The following is a 15,188-nucleotide window of genomic DNA, read 5'->3' on the forward strand; positions in this document are numbered from 1 at the left end:
AGGAAATGGAGCAGCAGTCTGCACTGCTCTATACAGAAGCCAGCCAAGGAATTACACACTCTTCCAAGAGCCAGGGATACAGCCAGACCAGGTCTCAGTCTGGAGGTGACTTACTGGCTTGTTCCTGATCACCCTTTATGTTGGCAGCAGCCACACCAGCTTGGACCTCCTCCTTTTCCAGAAGCTCCACTAGGCCCAGCTCCTGGAAGAGGGAAGAGACGCAATAGAAGAGAGTCCTCCTAGGGCTGTGAATGTGCTTCAGGAGCAGCCAGCGAGCGCCCCAGGTCCACCCAGTCACCTACCCTCAAGCCCACCTCCCGCCTCTAGGCAGACTAGCCTGGCCCGCCCAGCCCTAGGAACTCATCTCTAACCTCTGGCTTTTTCTTACCCAGCAAACATCGGAAGTAACAACACAGGCAACACAAATATAGTTGTCTGGGAGAAAGTCAACAGCATTGAAAAAGATTGCTAACTTGAAGCCTCAATTCAGCAATGGCAGAGCATATCACTGCTTATTGGGCTGTCCCCCAGGACCCCCTGGTCAGGATGAGAGATGCTCAGAGGGCAGAAGCTGATCAGTCTGGTCCATTAGACTTTGGGGTAATTTAACCATTTAAATAGTCTTCCCTGGTGGCTCAGATGGTAAAAAATCTCCCTGCAATGCAGAAGACCCAGGTTTGATTCCTAGGTGGGAAAAAAAATCCCCTGGAGAAGAGAATGGCTACCCACTCCAGTATTCCTGACTGGGCAATCTCATGAATAGAGGAGCCTAGCTACAGTCCATGGGGTTGTAAACTGGACACAACTGAGCGACTAACACACACACACAGCATGTAGTCAGCACGTGCTAGATACAAAGAATTGACAGTGGTGAGGCTCTCCACCATCCCATAGTCAGAGAAGGTAAGCAAGTCATAGACAGAGCCTGACCTGCGCTTTCTGCTCTCTGTCTGAGCTCAGCTGTTCCAGGTACCAGTCCGCAAAGTCTCTCCTCACTCCTTGCAGGGTCAGGACAGGGTCTTGAAGGGCCTCAAGCAAGGCCTCGGGGCTCTGTCTTTCCAGGGCATCATCAACAACTTCTAGGGCCCCATGGACTGAAAAGACCAAGACTCCATAATGGACAGTGTGAGCAGGCCAACCCCTCACCATTCCCGGCTCAGCCCGCTTCTTTTCTGCCCAGGGTTACCCCCACCCTTGCCCCCTGGGCTCCTAGGGCCAGCCTAAATTCTTTAGCTTGATCCTCATGGTCTTCCCAGCTCATCACTCCAGACCCTGAGGATAGCCCTGACCAAACAGGCAGGTGCACACTCCATCCTGGGCCTTCAAGCAGCCTCTCCTGCCCTGATCCCCCATCCCCATCCATCCATCCTCTAAACTCTCTTCTTGAAGGACCCCAGACCAACTACCCCCAGCCCCAAGGGCTGAATGGCCTTCCCCTTTGCCTCTGTCCTCTCCATGGTTCTCCATTCAAACAGAAGCCCCCTTGACAGAGATTGCTTCTCCAGACATTGACAGATGTAAAGAACACATATAGCCTTGACTTTGAAATAAAGGTTGACCCAAGTGAGGCCATGGGCCTTCTGGCCTGAGAGAAGCCAACCTCAGAACTCCCTGGGTGGGGGCTAATCCCTCAAACCTGTCCTGGCCTGTCCCTCTCACCATTGACATGGTTGATGTTGCCTTGGATTTCCGCTTGAGTTAGGCAGCAGTCATAGATGTCCTGGCTTTCTCCAGCATTCTGCAAAAACTACATTGAGAGGGGAACCTGGGAAAACCAGTTCAATCTTTCTTACTCCTCCCTCCCTGAATAACTAGTTGGTCTTCTGGGGGTCTTCTCAAAGCCAAAGATCAGTCTGGTTAGAAGGAATCTTGGGGAAATTGTGCGACCTAACCCCCCCGGTACTGACACAGTTAAGCTGAACTAACCTTGGGAATCTCCAGTCCAGTCTCATCCAGTTCTACATTCCAATCTCTCAGCCCTGCCCCAGAACCTTTTCCCCCGTTGTCTCTTCTCAATTCTCACCATTCTCCTCAGTTCCTCTCCTATTTCTCTACAGTAACTGACAAGTTAGTTTCTCCAGGCAACTTTACTCAGAGACAAGACAGACAGGAGTCCTGGTTTCACTAGAGACTTTCCAGGCCACCCAGCTTTTCAGCCCTTGCCAGCCAAGTCTCCTTACACGGTTCCTGGCGTTGGCAGCCTTTTCCATCTTGGCCTGAGCCAGCAGCTCCTGGTAGATGGCTGCCAGAGGCTCTCGAAGATTCTCCAGCAGAGCACTGGGATTCTGCAAGGCCGCCAGGGTGTCCTTGACCACCCCTCTCTCCACTGCCTCATTGATGGCAAGAACAGCCGCATGGACTAGGAGGGGACATGAAAACAGGGTCAGGAGGCCAGAGCAAACCCCAGTCCAGCTACAGCACAATCAGCTGCAGACCACTCTGACATTACCCTTTTTTCTATCCACAAGGCCAGGCAAGTCAGGTAGCCTAATGGCCCTGCCTATGATGAGAGATAACCAAAGTTTATATGGGGGCATAAGGCTCAGAGTCCTCCCATACCCATGGAACGACGCCAACAGGTGAGCCTGATCTCTACCTGCAGCCTCATCCACTGAGAGTTCATTGGCCAGGATGCCCCCGATCTTGCTGAAGGCAGGCAGCTGGAGGTCATACTTAGCCAGTTCAGAGGCCATGTTGCTGAGTTCTTCAGCTGCAATGATAGCACAGGTGCCTTTCATCAGGCCCCGAACCCCCAAGACCCCGCCCAGACTGTGGAGGTTGGGGGAGGAGCTGGGCTTACCTGTGAATTTCACCTTCCCGTATAGATCATGTATCTGAGGAGCCAATCCCAGCCGGAAGAGGAAGAGACTGGGAAAGAATGGAAGGCATTGGGGCCTATTCATTTTGACAGGCTGCATAGAATAGGTTTGCAGGAGATACTATGGGAATTTAGAGATGAAGACCATTCAGCGCCTGCCCACAACTCATCCCCCGCTTACAGGGAGATAGGCAATGTAAGCCAGCCCAAGGCAATGCTGGAGCAGATAAGTAAGATGCTACAGGAGGTCTGTGGGGACTGGGAAGGCTTTACACACTGCAGCGGCAGGTCATTGGATGGAGACGGAGGATGCAAAGGGCATAGCAAGCAGAGACCCGCCGAGCTAAGGCACGGCCACCTGAAAGGACGCAGGAAATGAAGCCAGAAGGAGGTGACGTGGTGGACACAGGAACAGGTCAATCACTTTCTGTGATTTAGCCAACTGGTTGCTGATGGCTGGCTGTGAGTAGGACTAAACAGCCTTCTCTCTTCACACTGACTGTGACAGCATGTGACCCTCCTGATACATCCTAACTGGACTTCTCTGCACCCCAGTCACAAGCTGAAGACTCTTCGCTGCCTGCCCTTTCCCTTCACCCACAGAGGTCACGTGCAAAGGTGCCCTCCAGCACACACATAAATCTAAACAAAACTAGGCAGATAGAGAACGTCACTCCGAGAAGGGCTCCCTGTGGTCTACCCTCCGCCCTTCCTGTGTCAGTGTTTGTTGCTGTTGACTGTTGGTTGCATCCACCCAAGGAGCCCAGCTGACAAAGTCCTGGCCTCTCACCTGAGTGCATGAATGCAGTAGACCACCCGTGGCATGTTCTTCTTGTCATAAATGTCCGTGGTCTCTGGGAAGAAGGTCTGGAGGGGAAACCACCCAATTACTGCCAATGGACACTTCTAAGCAGCACCAGACGTGGAAAGAGGGGCTGAGGAACAGGTCTTCCTATCTGACCTGGGGTGTGTGTTCCTTTGTTGCCTGGGGCTTCTGGGTCAATCTCCCCAGCTCTTTACAGCCAGCACTCATCCACATACTCAGTGTAGAAGAAAAGCACTGGGACACACACCAGCTGAGGCCCAGCCACAGACAGCCAAACCAAACATGAACCAAACATCAGACAAGGCTATCAAGTCTACAGGATGCGGGCCACATGCTCCAGGAGAGATAGGTGCCTCTATTCATCCTACAGATGCAGCCAGCCTCTATCCCTCACCTTGGACTCTCACCAGAAAGGTGGCATGCTGGGAGCTGGCCATGACCCCAGAAAGGGCCCAGTGAGACACATACTGCCAAGGACTGCACAGGATCAGGACGTGCCATCACTGTGTCCAAGCCAGAGGTCTCTAGCCAGCGGGGACCCCTCTAAGAGCTGAGTCACCCCTGGCATGACTTCCCATGCCACCTGATGACAGTAATGAGGTTTAACCTCAATACATCTCGGTTACCCTAGATACGTAAGAAAGGTCCAAATCTAGGGACTTAAAAGCATTCTAGCCTCATCAAGGACACATGTTTCTATTGTTTCTGCCTCTCACTAAAGCTTTCTTAACTGTCATTTCCTTGTCTTATAGTTCTCTCCTATAGTGCAGAAAAACACGGCATAGTCTTACCACGCCTTAATTTGTACAGTCTTTACAATCTACAAAAAGAGATCAAACAGATCATGTGATCTTCCTAACAACCTTATAGGGTAGATAGGGAGGGATCACTATCCCCCTTTTACAGGTGAGAGACAAACTGAGAGTCAAAGAGTGAGAGGACACACAGCATGTGTCCAGCTGGGGTCCTGGCCCAGGCTTCCAAGTCTATCACCTAGGGGTGTGGTGTGTCCTTGCTTCACACTAAGAAAATCTGGTGGAAAGACGGCCCGTCAACATAAGGCCCACCTCCTGCATGATACAGGGGCCTCACTGACTGATGGGAACATCCTGGGCCAGGGAGCCTTCATCGCCCTTCACTTGACATACCCACAGGGAAACAGAGGCAGAGACCAAGTAACAAGGTTCAAAGACACATGGAGATGAACACTGAAGAGTCCCAGGGAGATAAAGCATGTGTGTGGTGGGGGTGCTGGTAAAGAGCAAAGATGAACCCCAATCTTAAGGCCCAGTGTTACCGAAGGCAGACCGATGTGGGCTATTGCAGACAGCCAAAAGTTGATGTTGTCCGTGTGACGGAAATGCAAGCCAGTTGCCTGAAAGGGAAGGAAAGAGAAGAGAATCTATTTCCACAGTTCTTGGGGTTTGCTATGGGTAGAGTCCAGACTGGAACTTAAAGATTCAAGGGGTGAGGGCAGGGGACCCTGCCCTATGGATTTCCCATGCCCCCAGGATGGAGACACAGAGACAGACAGAAACCACCAGGTATGGATGCCCAGTGGGGCATTTGGGAAGAATGATACAGGGATGGGATTAGCAAGCTAGTAACGGCTTCCGAGAAAAGGGGAGTCCAGAGCTGGGCTGGGAAGGAGAGGCAGGCTGGGCTGGCCAGAACACAGCGAAGGGGAAGCGTGCCCTGGAAGTACCTTGAGGTGGTAAAGCCCACAGCCTCTGCATGTAGACTGTAGGTAGAAAAGTCTGCTTGGAGGTTCTCATACCAGGGCCTCTCAAAACCCACCTAGCAAACGCATGTTTAGGGTGATATACACTGCCTGGCTGGGAGATACCCATTGAAACCTGCTGTTCTGGTGCAAAGATTAATAGCATCCTTTTCATCCTCAGTAGTGTCCAGGTCTGGACAATAAATTGTGTGGTCATCCCACTCTCACAGCTTTGAGAAGAGGGAGTTTGAGAGGAAGAATGTAGAAGGTAGAGACCTCTGCTCCCCACCTGGTACCGCAGCTGCTCCGCATCATAGATCTTCTTCAAGGGAACCACAGAGGGTGCGAAACAGTGGCCCAGCTTGGCCAGCAGCACTCCATTCCGGAGGCTCTCCTCCAGCTCCACCGGGGAAGGCAGCTCCTCCTTCAGGCAGGCCTCCATCCAGCTGAGGGCATGAGAGCAGCTTGTGGCCCGCTCGGGCAGGCCACAGCACTTCATCCCGTCCCAGGACCCTCCCCCTCCCTCTCTCCCTTTAAGCAGCCTCTCACTCTCTCCCGACTCCTGCTCCTGCCCTGCCTGTGACACCCACCTCTGCCCACTGCCTGGCTGTTTCCACAGTCTTCCAAGCTGCCTCAGACACCTGGATTGGCCAATCCTCAGCCCCCACCTGCCCCATACATCCATGACAGATACTGAAGCTGCCCATCTTCCGTGAGGCTTAAACAGTCTCTTACCTATTACATGATATAACCTCTCACTCAGTCTGGTTATGCATTTGAGTGCTGAACCAAACTGTGCCTGCTCACTTCTCTTATTCTGCATGTTCTCAGAACCCAGGCACACAAAGGTCATGTCTACACAGCCCAAAACCCAGTTTTGATGATGAAGAGGGGAGTAGGATTGAAGCAAGGGGAGCAGCACAAACAGACAAAAAGGAGTCAGGAGACCTGCTTTCCACACCGTCTCCCAAATTCACCTCTCTGAGCCTCCAGCTGCATAATCTGCAAAATGAAGATACCTGTACTTCCCACTTCAGTGGGCAGCTGCCATGATTAAATGAGTTAATGAATAGGAAAACACCTTGAATGTAAATATTAAGTATTATTATGGCTGATGAGTGTCTAAGGGACAGAATAAAGGATCCCATCTGAGAAGCCCAATATGTGGGCTCTTCCTCCACATTTTGGGACCTATGCTGCTGCTGCTGCTGCTGCTGCTGCTAAGTCACTTCAGTAGTGTCTGACTCTGTGCGACCCCAGAGATGGCAGCCCACCAGGCTTCCTTGTCCCTGGGATTCTCCAGGCAAGAACACTGGAGTGGGTTGCCATTTCCTTCTCCAATGTATGAAAGTGAAAAGTGAAAGTGAAAAGTGAAAGTGAAAAGTGAAAGTGAAGTCGCTCAGTCGTGTCCGACTCTTAGCGACCCATGGACTGCAGCCCACCAGGCTCCTCCGTCCATGGGATTTTCCAGGCAAGAGTACTGGAGTGGGTGCCATTGGGGAAAGTATTATTCCTTGATGCTCTTAACTCCTATTATGAGCATCCTTCATAGGGATCTATTGCACCCTGGCTCTCTGACCGCCAATTTGGGAGAATGACATCAACAAAGGGTTACAAAGTTCATAATACATTGTAAAATTCAGGGTCCACAAAGCAGAACTATCAAGGCAACTATAACAGTGGTAAATATAATTTTCCACCAATCACCCGTCACCCAAGATGATAGGACCGAAGTCCAGAAAGGAATGTTTTCATGTGACATTGTTTTCACCTGGTTTTTCATGTCATCTAAAGCAGTCGATACATTGCCAGATAAGTCAGGAATGTATTCACAACATTCAACCTTAATTATAGCACAGGTCTCTCCTTGAGCAGCTGTGAGTATGTCCAAAGCCATTCTATTATGAATTCCCGCTTTTCTCATTTGGAGTTGCTCTTCATTTAAGGCTGGGATGGCTTTTGTTCTACCTAGAAGGACCTGTTTTGTGAAATTAGTCAAGGCCTCTACTTTAATCATGGTATCTGCTGTCCCTATAGAGGGTACAAATAAGGCAACGATATACTCATACCATTGAAACATGGATCTTGTCCACCTAGCATGTAAATAAGGTAGATTTACCGGTTGTTGTAGGCTAGGCTTCTGTTACGCTGGCATTTATATCAAATGTAACCCCATGACCCGAGTCTACTGACTGTAGGTCTTACACCAAGAGAGCAAGGAAAGTATATCTGTTTTCAAAGAAAGAGCAAGTCACACCTCATTTTATGCTTTCTCTGCCACAGATACCTGATTTCCTATCTACCCCATCCTACCTACTTTTTGGGAGAACATTAAAATTACACTATTGATTGAAAGGAAAAAATTAAGCATTTATCCTTCCTTTAGAGCCAACATCCATTCATAGGAAATAAGGGGTAGAGTGGAACAAGTTGAGTGAGACAGGAAATGAATAGAAAAAGCCAGAATGTAGGATGTTCTGAAGGACAAATGACTTGGTTTCTTCAACAAGTCAGTGACATAAAGAACTGAAGAGGGGAGGTGAGCTGTTCTAGATGAAAAAAGACTTAATAGTACATAACAACCAAATGCAATATATGAATTCTTTCAGATCCTTAACTGGATAAGCCAACTGTAAGAATACGTGATTTTTCAGACAATCAAGAAAATTTGAGAATGGCCTGAGTGTTGATCTTTCAAGGATTAATGGATAACTTAGGTGGGTATTATAATGGCATTGTGGTTATGAAGGCAAATGTCCATATCCAGAGATATATATTAAAGTATATAGGGGGATAAAAGGATGTGATGTTGTCTTTGTTCACAGATGGCACACTCGTCTTTGCAGAAAATCTGAAAGCATGACACCAAAAAACTCCTGGAGATAATAAGTGATTATAGCAAGGTTGTAGGAGACCAGGTTAATATATAAAATTCCATTGCTTTCCTATATACCAGCAATGAGCAAGTGGAATTCAAAATTAAAAACACAATACTATTTATATTAGCACCCCCCTCCAAATGAAATTAGGTATAAATCTACATAAGGAAATCTACAAAACTGATGATGAAATCAAAGAACTAAATAAATGGAGAAATATTCCATATTCATGGATAGGAAGATTCAATATTGTCAAGATGTTAGTTCCTCCCAACTTGAGCTATAAGTCAATTCAATGCTAATCCAAATCCCAGCAAGCCATTTTGCGGTTGTCTAAACAACGATTCTCAAGTTCACAAGGGGGTGCACCCAGCTAGCTTAGTTGGTACAGCATGAGACTCTTCGAGTTTACATGGAGAGCCCAAATACCCACACTAGCCAACATGACAGTGAAGAACAAGTCAGAATACTAACACTACCTGACTTAGCCACAGTAAGCAAGACAGTACGGTACTGGCGAATGAACAAATAGATCAGTGGAACCGAACAGAACCCATGTAAATACAGTCACTTGATCTTTGACAAAGGAGCAAAGGTAACACCATGGAGCAAAGACATTCTTTTCAACAAATGGTGCTGGAATAACTAGATATCCATGTGCAGAAAATGAATCTAGACACAGACCTACACCCTGCACAAAAATCAACTCAAAACGGAGCATCAACTTCAAAGCAAAATGCCAAACTGTAATACAACTCCTACAAGTCAACATAGGAGGAAACCTACATGACCTTGGGTACGGCAGTGACTTTTTAGATACAACACCAAAGGCACAGTCCTTGAAAGAAATAATAAGCTAAATTTCACTAAAATTAAAACAGTCTGCTCTACAAAAGGCAATGTCAAGAAAATAATGTGACAGTCACAGATTGGGATAAAATATTTGCAAAAGAAAACATGTACAAAAGACACATTTGAGGAAATTTCCTGGCGGTTCAGTGATTAAGACTTGGTGCTTTCGCTACCAGGGCCCAGGTTCAATCCCTGGTCAGGAAATTATGATCCCACAGCCAAAAATAAATTAATTAAATTAAATTATTAGTTTTTAAAAAGACATATCTGGTAAAAGATTGTTACCCAAGATATAAAAAAACTCTTAAAACTCAACAGTAAGAAAACAAACAACCTGACTGGAAAATGGGATCAAGATCTTAACAGACACCTCACCAAGAAAGACGTACAGGTCTGGCTCTCCCTTGAGCCGGCCTGCTGTTCTAACAGCATCTCCCACTCTAATATACTTTATTCTCCTCTCATAAGAAAAAAGAAAAGAAAGAAAGATGTACAAAGAAAATAAACATATGGCAAATAAGAATCTGAAGAGATGCTTCACATCATATGTCATCAGGGAAACGCAAATTAAAACAATGATGGAATGCCAATATACACCTATTAGAATGGTCAAAGTCTGGAACACTGACAATATCGGTGCTGCTGAGGCAACGGAACAACAGGAACTCTCATTCATTGCTGGGAAGCCACCTTGGGAAGCCATTTGGTGGTTACTGTACTCTTAGCATGTGACCCAGCCATTGTGCCCTTTGGTATTTAACCAAAGGAGTTGAAAACTTACATCTGCAAAACATACTGCCCAAACTTGGAAGCAACCAGGATGACCTTCAATAGGTGAATGGATTAACAAACTGTGGTACATTTAGATAATGGAATGTTATTCAGCACTAGCAACGAATGAGCTATGAGACCATGAAAAGACACGGAGGAAACTTAGATGTATATTACCAAGTAAAAAGAAATCGATCTGAAAAGGCTACATATTGCATTATTCCAGGTAAGTAAAATTCTGGAAAAGGCAAAACTCTGGAGACAGTAAAAAGATGAGTCGGTGCCAGGAACTGGGGGTGGGGTGGGAGAGAGGGGGTGAATACCTGAAACAGAGCCTTTTTAGGGCAGTGAAACTAATACGATAATTATGGAAGGATACATGTCATTATATATTTGTTCAAACTCACAGAACGCCTACAATTCAGCGTGAACTCTAAGGCAAACTATGGGCTTTGAGAGATTATGTGTCAAAGTAGGTTCATCAATTGTAACACATGTACTACTCTTATGGGGGATGTTGATGGTGGGGAGGCCATGTATGTTTCTAGGAAGGGGATGTATGAAAAATCTCTGCATCTTTATCTTAATTTTACTGTGAACCTAAATAGGTTCTATAAAGTCTTTAAAAAAAATAAAAGATGCTATTTCAACTCTCCCTTTCCCACAGAATGGACTCTTGCCTTTTTTCATTTGCTTTGGGGGCAGATGCCTGGGGTGGGCAAGATGGGAAGAGGAGGCCAGAAAGAGGCAGCCCCTCTGCTCACCGCTTGGCTTCCTCCAGCCGACACAGGTATTGATAGGCAATGTTCTGCCTCCTCTGCTCATCCATTTCCTCCGCTGTGAGGCGTTCATCTGAGGAGTCAAAGAAGGGAGCATTAGACAGAGGGCCATAGCCAGGTTCTTCTTAGTAGATTTTCTTAGGCAACTCTGCTCAGAGACTAGAGGCAGCTCCCACATGCCTGTCACCCTGTTCCCAGGACACTGGCTCCAATCTTCTGCTCCCATTCGATAAAGATACCCTAGTCAGCACCCTGTTAGAGAGAGGATCCTTCCTCTACTGGAGGCATTCCTTTCCTTTCCAGCCATCTTCCAGGCCTCCTCCCTCCCTTCAGGGATGTCCAGATCCCTCCTTGGCTGGGAACTTAGCTCCTCATTTTATCCCTAATTAGGCTCTGAGTTCTCCAAGAACGGGACTTCTGTCATTCTCCTCATGTACTCTCCCAGAGGCTAGGTTAACAGAACCAACTAAGATGCACCATCCAGCAACCATTCATTCACTCAATACCTCCTGTATGTCGCACTAGACTAGTGGACCTCTACTCTCAAGAAGTTCTGGTTTAGTTATTCAGTCCTGTCTGACTCTTTTTGACCCCCAGGGACTGTAGCCCTCCAGCTCCTCTGTTCATGGGATTTTCCAGGCAAGAACACTGGAGTGGGCAGCCATTCCCTTCTCCAGGGGATCCCTGGGATCCCACCCACGGACTGAACTCAGGTCTCCTGCTTTGCTAGTGGATTCTTTACCATCTTAGCCACCAGGGAAATCCAAGCAGAAAGGAAGGAAAAGCAACTCAACAGAGAGTACCATGTGAAAAAAAAGCCACTCAACTTGGGATTAAATGGAATGACAGAGAATTTTAAAAGATCACAAAGGTGTATTTACTCTCCCTTTTGGTATAGGTCACCTGAGAAAGAAAATAATCTCCAAGCTAAATAAAATGCAGACAATAACTTGACTCCCAAACTCAAGAACAGGAAATCCCTTAAATGAGGCAGCCTTATTTTGCCTTAGCCACAGCCTCCTTTTATCCTTCCCCTAACTCTTCTCTCCCATCCGTCAGTCTCCTTAGGGAAGACAATACAAAATCAGACAAAATGAGAGAAAGCATACACCAAGAAAATAAACTCAGAGAACTTGAAAAGAGAGTTTAGCAAATCTGTCTTTGGCTCAGCACTTAATGCCATTCCGACTCTTTATCTCTTTTCCTTATGTTGCTTATCCTATGATATGACTTGCGGGAGGGGCAGGGCTTCTTTGAATTGGTAGTTAAGCAAGTTAAAACACACACACACCCCTCCATGTTCAGATTTGAAAGCGCTGGCCAACAGCAGGAAATCCACCAGTTCCTCTGAGGGGGTGTACAAGGAACAAGTGTTGGTTGCTAAGCATGGAAAATAAGCCAGTAAGTGAATGACATCACTTCAGAATTATGAACTGAGGACTGTGAGAGATGGGCGGGACTTTGCACATACACAGAGTCTTAAAAAAAAAAAAATCAGTTTTCCTGTTCTTTTCAGGTCTGAAACTAGCTTTCCTTCAACTGATCGGTAGACATGGATTTAGCTTTTTGAATCCAAATGGAGAAGAAGGGAAAGGAGTAGAAGATTTTGCTTTCACTCAGGTCAGATGAAAACCTTTCTGCGCTTCCATTTTTCCGACCCCACTCTAAAGCAATGGTTTTGAAAACGTGGTACATGGACTACCCGCATCACAGTTAGGTAGGGTTATGGAAGAAGCCCAGTGGTGCCTGTTATAAGTGCAGATTATGGACCCAAGTTGAGACCTACTGTTGCTAACGCTCTGGGATAGAACAAACACCATAAATTTAAGAGGCATTGTCTCAAAGAAGCACCAAAAAGTCAAGGAGGTCCCCCATGTCTTGTTAGGCAGTGCTTGGCAAGTATGAACTGCTGAATTTTTAAGGAGCCAACCAGACCACCTACATTCTCCGAGCCCCGGAGCCCCAGAATTTGGGAATAAGGGAGAAAACTCTCTGTAAGTCAGAGCATTTCTCAGCTCACAGCTTTACTCCTGCCCGCCAGAGTCCGAACTGGGTGCTCCCTCTCCACGGAACACAGTCCCGGAGCCCCTTGTCCAGCGGGCACCGCGCCCAGCCCCAGCCCCAACCTCTCCCAGGACTGCCGTGTCCCCGACCAGCGGCACCACAACCAGATCCTACTCGGCCCCTTCTAGCACTCACAGATCGCCCGGCCAGGGCCCGCTCCTCTCAGCTCCATGTTCCTCCTTCTTCCAGGTTTGAATCTCCCGCCGCCCAGCCACCGCCCCTCACCGTTGCCACAGGCGGACAGGGTACTTCCGGTCTATGCCGCAGAGTGCTCTGGGATTTGTAGTACCAGGTAGGAAGAAGGCTACCACTCAAGGCTAGGAGGATCGTTCTTGCGGTTACTTTGGGTCGCTATTTCTCCAGGGCTTCTTCGCTGCTAAATCGTCTTATTTCGAGTACCCTCTGCTCCTGCCCCTGCCACTTTCATTTCCCCCTAATATTCCCATTAACCCCACTCCGGTTCCTATAGTGTTCTTTGGTTTGGTCTCGCTAACTTGAGGGCCTATTTTGTGCTACGCGCTGATCAAGGTGGTGCTGATGCAGAGATGGCTTGCGTGCTAAGTCGCTTTAGTCGTGTCCAACTCTTTGCGACCGTATGGACTGTAGCCCGCCAGGCTCCTCTGTCCATGGGATTCTCCAGGCAGAAATACTAGACGGGTTCTTTACCACTAGCACCACCAGGGAAGCCCAATGTAGAGATAAACAGATACAGTTAATGCCCTAAAGAAATTCGCTTGAGTGATAAACACATAATCAAGTAACTCAGAGGTCAGTGATACACAGAGGGAGCAGATAATTGCTGTTGTTAAGAGCAGTGAAATAATAATACTTTGTGAAATAAATCAAACAGAAAAAGGCAAATACTATATGATATCACTTACATGTGGAATATAAAAAATAATACAATGAATGTATATACAAAGCAGAAACAGACTGACAGACACGGAAAACAGACCTGTGGTTACCAAAGAGGAGAGAGACAAATTAAGTGTATGAGAGAAACAGACATAAACTACTATACATAAAATGGAAAGCAACAAGGATTACTGTATAGCACAGGAAATTATACCCAATATCTTATAATAGCTTATAATAGGATATATCCCCTGGAGGAGGGCATAGCAACCCACTCCAGTATTCTTGCCTGGAGAATCCCCATGGATAGAGGAGCCTGGCGGGCTACAGTCCAAAGGATCTCAAGGAGTCGGACAAGACTGAGCTGCTAAGCAGAGGACATAATAGGTTACAATCTGCAAAAATACTGAATCACAATGCTGCACACCTGAAAATAACATAGGATTATAAATAAATGATACTTCAATTAAAAAAATTCAGAGGACAGGATGAAGTAAGTGTTTGAGGAAGAGTGTGTAAAGTAAGAAAGGAGCAAAGGGCTGAGTGTTGGGGAACACTGGTATTTTAGAGGTGGACAGGGGCTTCCCTTGTGGTCCAGTGGCTAAGACTCCATGCTCTCAAAGTAGGGGCCCGGGGGTTCCATCCCTGGTCAAGGAACTAGATCCCACATGCTACAACTAAAGAGTCTGCATGTTGCAAGGAAAGGTCCCACATGCCACAACAAAGAAAGAAGATCCTGCATGCCACAACTGAGACCTGGTACAGCCAAATTAAACAAAAAAAAAAGTGGACAGAAAGCAAGAAAAGGAGATGGAGAAGGAGTTGTCAGCACAGGAGAAAGACAGCCAGGACACAGTGGCTCATGGAGCCATGTAAGCAGAGATTTGCAAGGATATGTCAGATATAGCAGGGAATCAAACAAGAGAAATGATCCAGAAATGATCACTAGATCTTTAAGAGGTCATTGGAACCTTGGTGAGATCGGTTTTAGTCTCTGCCCCCTTCCCAAATCATTTTTTTTGCTTTAAGAGAGGCTGGTCAGTGAGCAACAGACTGAGCAGCATCTTTGACTCTGGTTATGCTGTGGTAGCATCCTGAAGGCCCAGCCCATGGACAGAAGCTGCAGGCAGCTAGGAGAGCCTGCCTCGGGCATGGGCACTTTCTGCGGCACACAGCACTAGGCTTGCACACAGCAGGCACTCAACCAAGTCTGCCTGGCAAATGCAAGTGAGCCCAACTACTTCCTTATAATTGTGTTTCCGGCCATGCCCTCTCTACTTAAAAGAGGCCTTTCTCCTAGATAAATGAGGACATTTGCTTTCTGATGCAGGCCACCCTTGGTGAGTTAGGGCAGGAGGTGCCTGTTTTTCCGGGTCCTGCTGTTCTCTCATTAAGCAGAACCTGGAGGTTGCAGATCAGTGGAGCTGGGAAAAGGAGTCCGGGGGCAGAGAGGCTCCTCTGATCTCCAGGCATTTCCTGACCATCAACTTTTCGCCCTCTTCCCAAATGTAAAACTACCACACAGAAGCACAGTGTATGAGTGTGTTCGTGTGTGTGTGTGAAAGGGTTCATTGCCGGGATAACCCATGCCTCATTAAAACTTGCAATCACGGTTAGTGGAAGG

At 47.2% G+C, this 15,188-nt stretch overlaps 1 protein-coding gene across 2 annotated transcripts in view; it reads right to left on the bottom strand.

Annotated features, from left to right (window-relative positions):
* IQGAP3 (IQ motif containing GTPase activating protein 3) overlaps positions 1–12,911 on the bottom strand; it is a 40,498-nt gene extending 27,587 nt beyond the window's left edge. Inside the window, exons 1-11 of one of the 2 annotated variants that reach the window (XM_042255548.2) lie at positions 12,845–12,911; positions 10,631–10,718; positions 5,654–5,810; positions 4,942–5,019; positions 3,609–3,685; positions 2,801–2,868; positions 2,597–2,710; positions 2,181–2,359; positions 1,660–1,738; positions 931–1,094; positions 115–202 (exon numbers count right to left, since the gene is read on the bottom strand). In XM_042255548.2, the coding sequence (XP_042111482.1) occupies positions 115–202; positions 931–1,094; positions 1,660–1,738; positions 2,181–2,359; positions 2,597–2,710; positions 2,801–2,868; positions 3,609–3,685; positions 4,942–5,019; positions 5,654–5,810; positions 10,631–10,718; positions 12,845–12,881 (1,129 nt within the window). In that variant the 5' untranslated portion in view covers positions 12,882–12,911. Of the gene's footprint in view, positions 1–114; positions 203–930; positions 1,095–1,659; positions 1,748–2,180; positions 2,360–2,596; positions 2,711–2,800; positions 2,869–3,608; positions 3,686–4,941; positions 5,020–5,653; positions 5,811–10,630; positions 10,719–12,844 lie in introns of both variants that reach the window. The other variant, XM_027976418.3, reaches the window with a different exon arrangement.
* Positions 12,912–15,188: the final 2,277 nt, after the last annotated feature.

Source organism: Ovis aries, chromosome 1, assembly GCF_016772045.2.
Source record: "Ovis aries strain OAR_USU_Benz2616 breed Rambouillet chromosome 1, ARS-UI_Ramb_v3.0, whole genome shotgun sequence".
In the NCBI taxonomy this organism is placed as follows: Eukaryota; Metazoa; Chordata; class Mammalia; order Artiodactyla; family Bovidae; genus Ovis; species Ovis aries.